Below are 15446 nucleotides of genomic sequence, written 5' to 3'. Positions count from 1 at the left end.
ATAAGAAAGAAGCCAGCATAGTTCTTAGCAGACAGACTTTATCACCAAAGCATGCAACTCATTCCAGCAACCTACAGGGAGTTTCTTAAGTCCAACTTTTTGCCAGTTTGTGTGCTCGCATATTTCCCATAAAGGTAGTCAGTGATTGGTAAAGCTAAATCTCAGTAATAATTTAGAAACAAAACAAACCCCTGAATAACCCTCTTGCCCTTAAAACCTAAAAATATGTGGAGTATCTGGCATTATGGACATCCCTGGATGGTCCCCAAGAAACCAAGCAAGGCAGCATTTTGAAGCAGGTCTCCTCTGAGATACAATTTGCAACATCAGCCATTACCTTTCTGATTCTGCATACACATCATTTCCTCACCATCAAGAAACACCCAAAATGATCTGTGAGCAAACAACAGGACCTCAAGCCCATGACCACACGCAACCCAGCATATCAGGGCCTGCCTGTGCTAGGAAGATGAAGCACACAAGACACTTTTTTACCAGGAGAGCTCTGCTTGCTTGAGGGCAGGAGAACAGTGGGACTGTTCAGGGTGGCACGTCTGGCTGGGAATGGCAGCCTAAACATCATCCTGAACTCCACCAATTCATGCCCAGCCAGACACCTACCTCTGGGTGTAGACACGGTCTCTGACAAAGGAGCAGATGCAGAGGGAGGAGGTGCTGAGCTCACGGTCACAGCATCTGGAGGGAAGATCCTGTCCTGCTTCTTACATTTAAATTTCTTCAGGTAAGGAATCTCCCGAAACTCCTGTGGGATGGAAGCACAACCAGAGTTTAAAACCAATAAATATTATTATAAAATTTAAAGGATGAATCGAGCACTAGCCAGATGTTGGTATTTACTGCACATCTTGGAAATGATTTTTGAGATATTCACACTAAGCTGGACAAAACCTCACTTTACTGAGAAAACAAAGCTGGAAGAGGGTAAATGATGAGTTTCGAATGAAATCAGCAACATCTCTTTCAATTTAGTGCTGCTGGAAAAAATATGGTTTATTTATGCATTAGCTGCCTGCTCCTGGAGGGATGTGGCTGTGACAGGACTTGCCGCTGTCACAGCTGCTCAGCAGTGCAGCACACTCTGCTCTCTGGCATCCAGCACTGACTGCTGCTTGTTCAATCAGCTCAGAAATGTGCTTCAGAACATCAAATATGCAGTGAACACCCACCTTTGGGATTACCCAGTCTTTCCTGTTGGGAGTCTGTGTTTTAGCAACGCACTTGGTCCAGGCAGTGATATCTCCTGAACAGTAATAAGCATCACTCTTGAACACAAACTGCCCCTTGCACTCCTCGCAGGGCAGCAGAGCTCCAAACGCCATCCCATCTGCTACTCGGTCCAAGATCTAAAGCAACAAAGAACACAGAGCAGGTCATGGCAGGAGGAGGCTGGAAGCACACGCACTGTGCTACCCTGGGCTGCACAAGAACACAGCTGCCAGGCTGCTGGCACGCAGACAGACATTTCCAGCACATCACGCACACTCTGAGCATAAACCAAGCCTTCACCCGCACTGATGGATATATGATGCCTCAGAGGCATGGCACAAGGTTTCTCCTGCTCACACCCCTGGCTCAGTCTCTCCTCTCGAGGAGGAGGGAGGTGATTCTCCCCTTCTGCTCCGCTTTCATGAGACCCCACCTGGAAAACTGCGTCCAGATCTGGGGCTCCCACCAGAACAAGGACATGGACCCGCAGATGTAAGGCCAGAGGAGGGCCACAAAAATGACCAGAGGGTTTGAGCATCTCTCCTGTGAAGACAAGCTGAGAGATTGTGCAGCCTGGAGAAAAGAAGGACCTTTCAGAACCTAAACAGGGTCTACAAGAGAGCAGTGAGGTTACTTTTTACACGGCCATGTAGTGACAGGACAATGGCTTTAAACTGAAAGAAGGTACATTTAGATTGGATATTAGGAATAAATTCATCATTCTGAGAGTGGTGAGGCCCTGGAACAGGTTGCCCAGAGGATTCTCCATCCTTAGAAGTGTTCAAGACTGGGTTGGATGGCGCTTTGAGCAACCTGATCTAGGGGGTAGTATCCCTGCCCAATCCCTGGCAGGGGGACTGGAAAGAGATGATCTTTGGAGTCCTTTCCAATCTAACCCATTCTATAATCCTGTGGTTCAGAACATACCTACCACACAGCACCTGACCAGGCTGCCATGCCAGAACAGCCAGGGAGAAGACCAGCTACTGCATCTGAGCACATGAGTAGGTGGGTGGGAATGTAGGCTCAGACAAGTCCAGGTTTTCTGGCCTAAGAGTATTCCATGATGATTTTGAGTCTAGACACTTCCCACACCCCAGCCCACACTCCTTTAAAGAGTCTTGATAAATACAAATACTTAAAGCAGTATGTGGCTCTGAAACAGAGCAGAGTTTCACAAGTTACATAGACCGAAACGGACTCTTTTTAGAAAAGAAACTGGGAAAGAATTTGTACAGTTTTTGCTTCATTTTGCATAATTTAACAGTTGAGGGAGGGAATGTGCAGTGCCTTAACTAACCTGCTCATGAAGAGCCAGCACCAAAAAAATATATGGACCACTTTGAGAATAGCAGAATAAAAGCACTACACCACGACTACGGTGCTGAATTCAGCATCACTCACCACCACACCGCCCTTCACAAGCAAGTGTAACAGCAGTACCAGAGTCCTGGGAGAGAAGGACTGGGCTTTGCACCAAATCTCTTTCTTAAGTGTTATGTTAGGAACATTCTTCAGACTCATGGACCTTGCAGCACTATTGGGTCAGGTCAGCTTCACCGATTCCAAGACCCTGCACACACGCAGAGCAACTACAACCAACTCACAGCATTCTCCCCGGAGGGGACCTCCTGCTTGTTGGCGATCAGCAGCTCTTTCAGGTCATTAGTGGAGCAGACCTTCCTCAGCTCATCCTTGATGCCCCAGATCAGCTCTGTCTGCTCCTGTTGACATAACCCAGCAGCTTAGAAAGCAATTGATTGCAAGTAGCTAAGAACATTCCTAAAACTACAGTATGTACACAAGGTTTTAGCAAATCCATGTTATCTTAAACACAGATTGCGAGATTAAGAGCTCCAAGAACCAGTAACTTTACCAAAAGGGAGAGTCACACACTTTACCAAACACCTAAAACAGATCCTTAAAATCACATCCTTCAAATATCGCTGCCCTTACTTAGAAAGCTCTCAACATTCTTTGCAAATTTCACCTACCCAGCTGACACTGAGAACAGTGGGGATGTAGCTGCATTTGAGCCTTGCATCAAAAACAAAAATCAGAAATGCTGGTTGCCACTGTACTTTTAAGATAACTAAGCATTAGAGGAATTTCTACCAGAACAGACACCTGCAGCAGTGCACAGGAGCGTGCACATTCTTTTGGGCCTTTCTATAAAACTTGAAAGGGTTAGGAAGCAAAGAAGCATCCTAAAATATCTCAGATGGTTTCTGAATATTATCCACTGGCTACAGTTAAAATGTAGTCTACCCTGGAAGAAGTGGTTGATGGGTTAAATGGTCTAATTTTCAGTGATAATGACCATGCTTGATGAAATGCTGTTAAAAAAGTCAACCCAAAGCTAACCGTAATCCACAAAATGCCTCGATCTGTCCTAAACATCTCCCCTGCAGCAGCAAAACCTTAAAAACATCTCATCTGGGATTTTTGAAAATTAAGGTGCTGCCAACGCAACAAAAGAGAAAACTTTTGTTCAAAGCCAGACATGCTGTTTCTCTACAGCTCCATTAAGATTTCAACTGCAGCAAAAGCAGCTTGTTAGTTTTTTTTCTTGGGAACTTTCAATAAATTCAAAATTCCTGAAGCTCTACTGGGAATTCTTCCCACAATATTCTAGAAAGTGAAAGGTAGAAAGCTGTGATCTATCACAATTTGTACCCGAGAACTGAACACATCTCCCCAGAGGGTGAAAAAGATTTGATTTTTCAGTAATCTAGTTGCACACTTTATCTCTGTTTAATTTTTACAATGAGCTATTTATTGTTTTCCAAGCTTTTCTGCAACAGTGCTCGGGCTCCAAGCTCCAGCCACCACAGCCACATGACACAGGAAGGAGCACAGAACCAGCCTCTCAGAAGAAAGGCATTTAACCTAATCTATTTAAATCCAATAAGCACAAGTCCTAGAGAACACCCTTCCTGTCTTTTGAGAGAAAGGGGCAGGGTGAACTGCCTTCAGCAAAGCCTCAGTGACACGGCACCTCCTGTGCCAGGACACAAGGAGCGTCTGTGCTGCAACTGCTCTCTCTGGGTACAAGGTACTGCCTTCTCTAGAGGCTACAGCTCTTCAGTGAGTGCCTGACACTGCACTCTTCCAACAAAGCAGTTCTTAGGTTGTGAGCAGCTAAAACTCACCTTCAGCTGTTTTTCCTGCTTTGATTCTTTCTCTTTTTCTTTTTTCTGCTTCTTTTTCGCAGTCACATTTCCATCCACCTCTTCTCCTTTCCTCTTTCTAATAGAGAAAAACAAAACAAAACCACACACACATGAAAGGAAGTTATTGCAATGGCTGTCCAGCAGTTACCAGAGCTCAGATTACTGACTGCCGCTATCTGCAGAGACTTGAATATCCTCAGTGTTGGCAGGCAAACCCATTTTTCAAATTCCTCAGTGCTAGATTATAGACATGCACTTGGCTCTGCAATGTGAGCTGCCTCAATCAGGTCAGTTACACTTAAGAGGTTTTCCACGGGGTAACCATAGGTGTGGGAGAAGAGCACGTGAAAGACTGCAACATTCTCAGGCATATTCATCTACACCTGTATTAGTTACACCAAAGGCATACCTAAGGATCCCTGAACAGCTCTCCAAACGTGGGGAGGTGTAGCAATGCAGGTTAAAAGACCACAGTGCCTTTCAGCTGAATCAACAGCTTGACCAGCTTAGACAGCCCATACCGAATTAAAGGACAGCAAACATGGTAACTTTAAGGAGCTAACACACTGGGAAACTAGGTATTTCCCATCTAGTTTCTCTTCAGCCTGGAATTAAGTCAGGCCTCTGAAATCAAACAGGTGCAAGTTTCTGCTTGGAAAATGCTTCCAGGCTCACAATGGTTTTGTGATGTACTGTTGGGAGTTGCGTGTGTGTAAATTTATTGCTATTTGCTAGGCCTTAGAGCTGAAGGGAGAAGTTACAGAAAACACTACTCAAGAAAGACTGGAAAAAGAAAGCCAAATGAAAACTGGGGGATTTTGGCAGACTTCAATATGACAAGGGACCTCTGAAAAAGATAATTTACATTTCCAGAGGCATGTCATCCCCTTTGTCTGCCTGGAGTGTGTGTTCTCCTTGTGAGGACACCAAGGGAAATTTTGCCCCAGCTGAGGTAGGACAGGCCTGCAACTCGAGGCAGAGCATGAACACAGCTTGGATCTCACACTCCATTTTGATAGAGCTGCTTTCAGTTACAAAACATCAGCCAGGTTTCTTTTTAAGAAAGCCTCTCTCAGCTTTGTAAGCTGTGGCTGATGGTTAAGTCATGAAGTTGGCATGCTCGATTGCTCTCCTACTTGCAATTTTAAACAGTTCACTTTCTAGGATTTTGCTCCCATTAAGACTAACTCTGTATGACAGCTATAAAGACGCTGCAGGAGGATGTCAAGAGGCACTCTCCTCCCAGAGACTCCTGCATGAGACCTGTAAGTTCTAGTAACTCTCCTGGCCCTAAAATTGGGCTTACTGCTCATTTTATTTGCAGTGGCCACAACAGCCCATCATTAGCACCTCTGACCAAACTATAGTTCAGAGCACTTTGAGGGGCTGGTTTTGCACAAGAGCTCATCTTCCAGCTGTGCCCCTGCCAGGTGCCATCAGTGAGCAGGGGCTATGCTGTACATCTCCCTGCCCCGTGGAAACAGACACACTGTGCTGCCAGCAGCTGCTTGAGAAAAACTCCATCCTGTGTTCTAAATCATGCAAGTGGCAACCAAGGTGGCAGGACTGACTCCAGCATGCACAGAGCAGTGCCTCCAAAAGTCCTTAGGCTAAGCACGTCCTCTCTCCTCCTTGGCTGCAGCCCCTGCAGGGAGCAAGACCAGAGCATCCACTGAGCCCCACCAAGAAGGCAGTGATCTTCTCAAGTTTTAACAGAGCCAGGGGTACACAACAGAATCTGTAAAACACTGATCCGCCTGAGTACAAAGCGTTCTGCTTCACCTTCCCGAACCAGGGGTTTAATGAGGCAAGTGCTTAGGAAGGGTGCCCAGCCCCGCATATCTGCAGAGTCGGCTGACAGTCAGGCTGCCTCCAGCAAGCCAGCACTCACTCCCACAACGTAACTTGTCTCCTGGTCTCCAAAAGGAGAAAATCCAGCCCAGCAGCCGCTGGAAGGTGATCACTCTGCTGAGAGGCCCTGTGGCCCAGGGAAAGCGTCCAAATTCCAGCAGCGACTCACACTTTTGGCAGCTTCTCCTCCCAGTCAAGGGGACAGCAGTTGCTCTGGAAGACAGAGTGATTACTGTACCTGCTCCAGCCACTGGAACAAACCACGGAGTGGGAGGGATCATCCCAGCTGCAGGGAGGCATAAAGCTGTTGGTCACCACCTTCTCTTTTGTGCCTGGCTATGCCCAAGGCTAAAGCAAACACTAATCATCTTATGTCTCCTGGAGAAGGGAATGGCAAAGCTGAATTCATCCTGCATCTTCCCAGAACAGCACATTTTAGAACAATCAGTAAAATACACCCTGACTGACACATATCAAGAAGACACACACAAGGGTCTTCCATCCTTGAGCCCCAACACTGTGTGCTGCTCACAGCCGTGGGGTGCTACTGTGCACACCTTTTCTCCTGCTGGGGAAGGGACAGTCTTACACCTCTGACAGGCACAGCTCAATAGCTTGCCTGGAAGGACTGGTACTTCCCTGGCAATGCAAACCACTTCTCACCTTCATGGAGAACACACAAGATTTATTCCAACTTCAGAGAAGATGAAGAGGGAAGTCAACTGTCCCAACTCTAGCGTGGCCCTTCCTGACCATCTACTCTATTTTTCATGTTCCCCTCTTCCCCTCCCTACAATGAAAAGGTGGAAAGGACAGTCACAGCAACCCTGGATAAAGCAAGCAGCCCACGAAGGGAGGAACAAGAACTCCCCTTTTCACCTCCCTGTAAAGCACTGCCAGACCTGAGCACTTAGCATTTGCCTCAGGCAACCTCTGCAGCTAATCCAGTGCTGCACAACATCTCCAGAGTGACACTTTGCTCCTGTCCTGGGCAGCAATTCCATCTAAACAAGTGAGGCAGAAAATACAGGAAGTATTACAGCTCAGAGCAGGAGGGCAAAACACACACTACCAAAGAAATACTGTCAAAAAGAGCTCACAAGCTGCTACTGCATTTCCTACACCAGCATACAGGCACTCACTCCACAGAGAAGCCACAGGCAAGGACACAAGAGCCTCTTTTCCCAGGTCTGCAGAGTGCTGCAGACAGGACAGCCCATAGCCCAAGGGAGGGCTGCATGTCTCACCCAGAACTGGTGAGGAAAGGAGCCACAACCCTTGCAGTAAATCTTCCCATATTTGGCCTTCACAAGGATTTTCCAACTTATTCTTGGTAGCCCTGCTCGGCACCTCACCTCTCCCATCTGGAAAAGGCACGTCACAATGCCACTCTTACACAAAGGCCTCACAGGGCAGTCCCAAAACCTGAGATTCTCCTCGGAGTATGGGCTGGACATGCAGTAGCAGCACCTGAATTTGGATGTGTCACATCTGAGTTGCACAGACTTCTGAGTCGAAATATAATTTGAACACAGCACAATTAGAAATATCTTTAAAGATCATTTTGAGAATCTCACTTGCAACAGACACTAACATAATTTCTGCAAGTGGCTGTAAGTTCTGTTGTTAATTTCTGTTATCTCATCGAATGCACAAGGTGAATTATCTGAGGTAACTGCATCTCATTCAAGTTTCTGGAGTGCTCTTTTGGCTTCTCCATAACTCCTGTGCTTTCTTGGCAGCCAAATCACCAGATAGTTAGCACACCACACCTCTCCACTCATGCTGTTATTTACACTCTCGCTCATGCAGTTTGTTTGATAGACGGCTATTTTTCCAATTGACCCTTACCACCCTTGGCTCAAGCACACAGCCCAAACAGCACACGGTAGTGGAGCATAAGAGCCAGGCAGCAACTTCACAGTTGAGGGGCTTGTTCAGGCAGTGCTCAGAAAGCAGGAAAGATGAGACATCCTGCTGCTTTTCTGGTGTGAGATCCTGGTTCACATTACTCTACATCACCAGCGTAAGCTTTTTTTCCACTGCAATTCTAGGCTTTTATTTACACAGTGACTTGGCGAACTACTTTGTGGCCTTCCTTTACAAAGCCTTCATATTTTGCATCCCAGAAATGGGCCAGAAAAGCAGAGTCAGGACAGACAAGAGAAGCACTTACACAGTCAAATCTCTAGAGCTTTGCTGAGGACATGGGAGAAAACTACAAATAACCCTATTAAACTCACTGTTCTAGGACAAAGCAGAACTCGCATCTCAGCACAAAAAGCAAAGGACTACTTGAAAAGCTCTAAGTGCATTAAAATACTGCACTTCTGCTTACACCAAGCAATGCACACAGAGGTAAAATCCCTGCATGGAAAGACAGCAGGCTGCCCAACAGATGCACACAGATCCTCTTGGTCTCTGCCAGTTCAGCTGAGTGAGATGAACAGAATAGAACCTGGCAGGGCTCTGGCCAAAGCCCCCATCCTGTGGCACTGCAGGACCCTCCCCACATCACTGCCAAATGCTTCTAGAGCAGTGGCTTGCCAAGCAACTGCACACCATACACATCAGCTGCACATCTGAAGGACCAATACTGACAGAGACTGCACAGATTTGACATGGCCACACATTTGACACGGCTTCTCGGAACAAACATCAGACTCACTGGACATTTTCACGGTGACTCCTTGCAAAAGCAAAGCTGAATTCAGTCTAAAATGTACACAGAGAAGCCCAATGTTTTCCAATTACAAGATCTTTCTTATTTGTAGGATCCAGATATACCCTATGTTCCTTCCTCCCCAGGGACAATGCAACACTGGTTTGTGTTACGAAGGTTTGTGTTTGACTCTAGGCAAAGTCATTTCAAGAACAAGTAACAAAAGCCTTCATTAACAAAGAAAGATTCACAAAGCTAACAAGTCACCTGGAAACACTTCTCTGTCAGTAAATCTCAATGCAAGACAATGAAATTTCAGACACACTATAACAGATTCAGCAAACGAAAGCATCCAAGTGTAAGCACTACATGGCCAATAAACACCATTATCAGATTCAGTGCCTGTCACAGATCAGCAGCTCATAGACAAGAAATGTCAAATCAATTCTCTAACAATTCTCTTGAGCAGAGAAACCATTGCTAATAACAGTATCACACAAGAAGATACAGAGCCCAGTATCCAGTTGTACTACACAGACATTATTTTATGGTTGAAAGCCCTACATCAGCCCTCCAAGTCACAGCTGCAGGTCTCTGCATTTCCTCAAGGCAGTCATGGGGGGAACTGGACTGCATGTTCCCAGGGACAGGGAACGTGTGTTGTCATCTGCCTGAGGCCACAGGAAGAACCAAACCCTCCTACGACCAATATTCTTTTAACAGAGACAACAACGTCGCTAAACATTTATCATGGATGTATTTAAAGGCAATGGCTCCTCCAGACAACACAATTTCTCACACTAACCACCTACCCTTCACTCTTGGTAGCTGGAAGCTGCTTCTTCAGAGTTTCTTTATCTTCAGCTTTCAAGATGCTGAAACCCAGCAGCTGGGTGGCCCCGTAGGCCGGGAGGAAGCCCAGCTCTGCTCGGCGGCTCACAAAGCAGTCCGGGTGGTACCAGTTATCTATCATTCCCAGCTGGGGCTTTTCGGGATGCACCATCTTCTTGGAAATCCGGATCTGGCCCTGAGGTAGATTAAAGTGACACAAGAGCAATTGTTAGGCCATTCTGGAAGGAGCAGGATGTTAACAAGTTACCTAAACATCTGTAAAACAGTAACAGTTCCTCTATCAAAGTCTGCAACTTTTGCTCAAACCCTCTCACTACAGTTCCTCTGCTTTCTTCAGCACTCTTGCTAGGTTGAAAAAGTTACCTTTTTAGGTAGTTTTCTGTTCAAAATCCACTCAAACTGGGTAATCCTGTTGTCTTTATTCCAACTTCCAGTAAGCTTTACCAAGTGAAACTCTCATGAACAAGCCTCATAAAAGCAAATCTAAAAATTAGCTTTATGTCCCTACCACCCAAACATCAACGCTAATATGATTTTACCCTGTCTTCTGCAAATTACTTTTCAGATGTCCAACAAGTAGCTGGTTTGCAGTCCATCAACAAGCAGGAAAAGCTGCAGTTAGTGGTGTTTGTCTTGCCACAGAAATGCTGGTGAGCAGCGTTCCCAGCCTGCTCTAAGACCCAAGTGAAAGGAGGGATCACCAGGCTTGAAGCCCAGGCTACCATGCCTGAGGGATGCCTTTACTGTCAGTTGTCCAGGACACAGCTGCTCCTCAGAGAAATGCAGCTCTGCAAGTGCTTTCCATATGTAGGACAGACAGGAAGCAATTATAAAAGCCACTGTTTGAATTGAAACTGGTGAGAGAAAAGATGACATGGAGAACTTTTTACCTTTTCTATCTTCTGCTCACAGCCTTTGCAAGTACTTCTGTTAGACTTGGCATATTCTGCAGCAAAGTCATTTAGGCTCTTCTCAGACTTACCACCTCCTTCCTGTTCCCCTCCTTTTCCTGGAGAACAAAGCAAATACAGAGTTCAGCTTTAATATGCATTCCCTTACTCTCTTATTCTCTGCCCCAGATTGTTAGCAGTCTGCATTAATAAATCTCTGGTGTTCCAGCCACTCATTTGTCCAGAACTTGAATACAGAGCAAGACAAGCAGTCCATGCTCAAAAGCATCCAAGAGCCACCCTAACCATGCACTGCACTGAAGGTACCATAAAAACAACACACTACAACAGCATCTGCTAACATTAAAGAACTGAAAACTAAATACACCAATCATGATAACAAGAAATATTTTTCAATGTATCTGCCAACTGACTTGGCTTTTTCCCCTCACTGATTTAACATTCTGGATGATACTGTCAGCATCCTAGCCCTGGAGTGAGGAGACACCTCAACAATTCTTCTGACATCACTAGCTGAAGGGACATGGACATCAAATCACCATAATAACAGTCCAACAGAAGAGAGCACAGTTCCAGCTGAACTCCAAACATCATGAGTAATTCCACCTACCTCCTCCAGGCCCTCCAGTTTCAATGGCTTTCTTGATTTTCTCCTGATCTTCCCACCGAAGCTCAGGGAAGCCATCAATGTCCGTGTGGGACACGATTCGAGCCCGCTTCCAGAAGCAGCTGTAATGGTGCCAGTGAGGGACTTTGCCATCAAACATGGGCGACTAGGAAAAAAGCACATTAGGCCAAGATGAAATAATTCAAGCAGAACCAAGGGGAAAAAACAAAACAAAAAACAAAGCCCAAGATAAAAAGGAGTGTCTGGGTAAACACATGTGATTTCTTTTTCTTTTTTATTTTTCTTTAGATCAAGAGATGGATACTATTTAGGACAAAGTCTAAGGAGAAAATCTAATAAGACAGACAAGCTGCTGGAGAGATATCCCACAAGGGACAGACATGGAAGGAGCATTTAGCTAGCTTAACCAGTTCATCGCCCTGCTGCTCAGACCATCTGTTTTACTGAAAAAAAAAAAAAAGGTCAGCCTCACACAGCCCTTGTGAGGCTGTGCAGCACAAGAGGCTGCTGGCCTCACTCCACAGTCCCTTTGAGAGCCACTTCTCAAGCAAACTGTCCATATCCTGGAGAATCTATGTCAGACACAAGATGAAAAGGGCAGCTCCAAGGATTGTAGCCTGAAGAAATTCCTGAGTGGCCTGTAGGATGTAGGACAAAATTCAACGGAAACACCAGAGCCCAAATAAAGTCAGAGGTCGAGAGCAGGCCACAAAGATGATCAGAGGGTTGGAGAACCTCTTCTGTGAAGACAGGCTGAGAGATTTTGAGATGTTCAGCATGGAGAAGAGAAGGCTCCAGGGATACCTTATAACACTTTCCAGTACCTGAAGTGGGCCTACAAGAAAGCTGAAGAGGGGAGTTTTCACAAGTGCTTGTAGTGATAGGGTGATGAGGGTGGTGAGGCCCTGGGAAAGGCTGCCCAGAGCCCCATCCCTGGAAGTGTTCAAGGCCAGGTTGGACGGGGCTCTGAACAACCAGGTCTAGTGGGGGGCATCCCTGCCCACAGCACGGGGTTGGAATGAGATGATCTTCAGGGTCCCTTCCAAACCAAACTATTCCATGATTCTGTGATCAGGACAGAAGCATCTCCCAAGTCCTCCTTAAAGTGCAGCTCCAGAGTGCCCTGCTGCACACCAAGCACTTGTTTTCCGAGTGCTCTTCTTGTCTAAAACTCAGACACAACAGGTACCATCCTGGCATCGCTCCAATTACCCACCAGGCAAAATAACCTTTCAGTGGTTTGGCTCCAAATAACACACACAAACAGCTGCTGTACTAATAATACTCGGTGCAGTACAATTATTATTACTGATGATACAGAACTAACGACGTAGGAAAACCTTCCATGTGTCACTCACTAACAGGAGGGAGCCAAAAACAACCGCAGAGCTCCGTGCATGAGCAGGAAGGAAAGGGCTTCGAAGACCACAGCATGGAACCAGGGGAGCTGGGAGCTCTAACTACAACCAACCATCTACCCAAACTGTAAGAGGACATTTTTACTTCCAGATGGACTCTTCCCACAAGCCAGGACTTGGATTACCCAGTTACCCTCACAGCACCACAGCAGCCACCCTGCAGTTGCTCTCAGTGTGTCTGTAAGTCACATGCAATTTTGGCACTGAAAGCTGGACCCATCTGGGCTTTTACCTAGAGTTTTCCTGGAGGACTCCTCAGGGCTGTTCCTAACACAAAAGCTTTTGGGGCTTAAGGCACTGGGGTGTACAAAAGAGAGCAGAGCTGGCTCAGTCTTTAAGACAACCATAGAAGCAGTGAGTAATCTCCTCTATACAGAGTTTTAGACTCTTTTCTCTGTGTGGAAAATGAAACCTCCAGGCAGGCTAGGCCTTGTTTACACAACTTCTCTCTGCTCACCTATCTCTAGACCATAGTTTCCTAAACAAACTAAGAAAAAAAGAGACCGATTGGCTTTCATATTGCACATTCAGATAACAGAAACCGCTCGGTTCCAGCTGGAAGCAAAAGGCAAAGCTGGTGCTGGTCCTGCAGGGCCTGGGTGCCTGCTCTGTGCCAAGCACCCAGAATCCCACTGTCATTCAGAGCTCTTCACTTGAGGAACCAAAACAAAAAGGGGGAGGGGAGGGGGTACAGCAAACACAGCCAAGGACTTGGTCTGGGCCTCCCTTTAATTTCTCCAGCACAATTTGCAGAAATGCTCGATGCACTGATGCTAGCACAGAGGCTGCTCTGCAGGGGATTTCCCCAGTAAAAAGCAAGGGGCCCGCGTGCTCTGGTGAAATTCATGCATTTACAGTGTGATGCTCAGCAGCAGGGTGTGCTCTGCTGGTACAAAAACTGGCAGTGGGCAGAGGAAAAAGCAAGCAAATTCAAGAGGTTGTGGGGGAAATAAATAAAACCACAAGTGTTTGGTGTAAGACCGGCAGTTTTCGGGAGATGTCTGGCAATGAAAAGCACTGGCTCTGTGAGGAATGTCATGGTCCCCAGGAGATCGCTCCATAAAACAAACCCTAGAGAACCAGAACACAACCCCTGGCCCCGGTGCTGAGGAAGGGCAACACGCCTCGCATCAGCCTCAACTGCTGGGCAAGACAGGAAGGGATAACAAACGTGAGGAAGCCGAGGGGCAGCAGCCGGAGCAGGGGAGGAGGAGCAGCTCCAGCGAGCGGCTGAGGGCAGCCGGGGAGACAAAAGGAGAGGCACAGGAACACGTGCGAGCAAACGCTGCAGCTTGGCACCGCACGGTCCCACATCTTTCCCAGGGGAAGGAGGCTCTGGGGAACAAAGGCAAAGGCAGGTATTTCCCCTCCGGGGCAGCAGCTTTGCCTCCAACCCCGGCAGACCTGCCAGCCCCGCCCGGCAGCCAGCAGGCCCCCGCAGCCCGGGCGAGGGGGGACCGGGCCCTTCCTCCCCCCCCCGCCCCGAACAAGCGGTGCTTCTCCCGGGGGCCCAAGCGAGGTACGTCCCCGGCTGCTCGGGCGGCCGGAGGCCACAGCACCCCTTCATCCGCAGGGCTTTGCGCTGGCGTTCGCACGCCACGTCCTTGCTCGCCTTCCGCAGATACACGCATATGCCTTTGCTTACCTTCCACAGCAACACCCCCAAACTCAGCCCGCCCCCAGCACGCTGCAGGTGCCCCCTCCCATCTGCCCTGCAGCAGCCACGGGGGATAAAGTATCCCCCTCCCAGGAGAGCGGCGATTCCCTCCGCATCCTCCCGCAGCAGGGCGGGATGCCGGGTCCGTGCACAGCTCCCAGCCCCCCAATACAGGACAGCGCTCTTCCCTTCCTTCCAAAGGAAAGCCGAGCAGTCTCTTCCCCAAAAGGCAAATAACAGCGTGAGGGCAGCGGAGAGCAAACCGTGCCCTCGCAGCCCGCTCGCCCATCGCGGTTCAGCTGTTTCACGCCTGCCATGCGGCAGCCAGCTCTGCGAGACCACCCGGGCCCGGCTCATCCTGGGGCTGCCCCAGGCCTCCCACACCTTCCGGGCCGCAGTTCCTCTGTCTCGTGCGCAAAGCGCCCACCGAGCCGGGATTCCTGGCCCCGACACCGAGCGCTGCGAGTGGCAGGCGCTTCCCGGGGCACGGAAAAGCCGAGCCGCGGAGCTCGCCTCGCCCTCCGGACGGCAACAAAGCGCTTCTGTGCGCGCCCCCGGCCCCACCATGTCACCGTACGGTGAACTTTGCACCGCTTCGCCTCCAGCCGCCCCTGCAGCCCGGGGGTGCGGGGGAAGCGGCTCCCCCCGCCCCGGGGAGCGCTGCGAGCGGGGCTGCCCCGGGCACCGGCGCTGCTGCGGACACGACAGCGAGCGAAGGCGTCTCTGCTAAAAATAGGCTGCGCTCGCCCCCGCGGCAGCGAAAGGTGCGGCCGAGCGGCTCCGGAGCACCGCGGCGGGCGGAGGGAGCGGAGCCCCGGGCTGGCCCCGCCGCCGGCGGTACCGAGCGGAGCGGCCAGCTCAGCCCGCCCCCCGCCCGCGGCGGCCCCGGCACGCGGTACCTGCACCATGAGCGCCAGGCGCAGCGAGTCCTTGGCGATGCTCTCGCCGCACTTCTTGCAGGAGGCGCGGCCGCTCTTGGCATACTCGGCCCGGTACAGCTTCTCCGCCGGCTCCGCCATCGCCGCCGCTCCCGCCGCCGCGCCCCCGCCCCGCGCCGCGCGCCCGCC

General features: G+C 48.9%; 1 protein-coding gene across 1 annotated transcript in view; it reads right to left on the bottom strand.

Annotated features, from left to right (window-relative positions):
* LOC121673298 (poly [ADP-ribose] polymerase 1) overlaps nucleotides 1–15437 on the bottom strand; it is a 32849-nt gene extending 17412 nt beyond the window's left edge. Inside the window, exons 1-8 of the mRNA XM_042046493.1 lie at nucleotides 15279–15437; nucleotides 11287–11449; nucleotides 10656–10774; nucleotides 9726–9940; nucleotides 4380–4476; nucleotides 2835–2951; nucleotides 1188–1364; nucleotides 622–763 (exon numbers count right to left, since the gene is read on the bottom strand). Coding sequence (XP_041902427.1) covers nucleotides 622–763; nucleotides 1188–1364; nucleotides 2835–2951; nucleotides 4380–4476; nucleotides 9726–9940; nucleotides 10656–10774; nucleotides 11287–11449; nucleotides 15279–15398 — 1150 coding nt within the window. The 5' untranslated portion in view covers nucleotides 15399–15437. The remainder of the gene's footprint in view (nucleotides 1–621; nucleotides 764–1187; nucleotides 1365–2834; nucleotides 2952–4379; nucleotides 4477–9725; nucleotides 9941–10655; nucleotides 10775–11286; nucleotides 11450–15278) is intronic.
* Between the last annotated feature and the right edge of the window lie 9 nt (nucleotides 15438–15446).

Source organism: Corvus kubaryi, unplaced genomic scaffold, assembly GCF_017639235.1.
Source record: "Corvus kubaryi isolate FWS band 111438036 unplaced genomic scaffold, C.kubaryi_AGA036_p1.0 65344, whole genome shotgun sequence".
NCBI lineage: Eukaryota > Metazoa > Chordata > Aves > Passeriformes > Corvidae > Corvus > Corvus kubaryi.
This window is presented reverse-complemented; position numbering and strand designations above follow the sequence as displayed.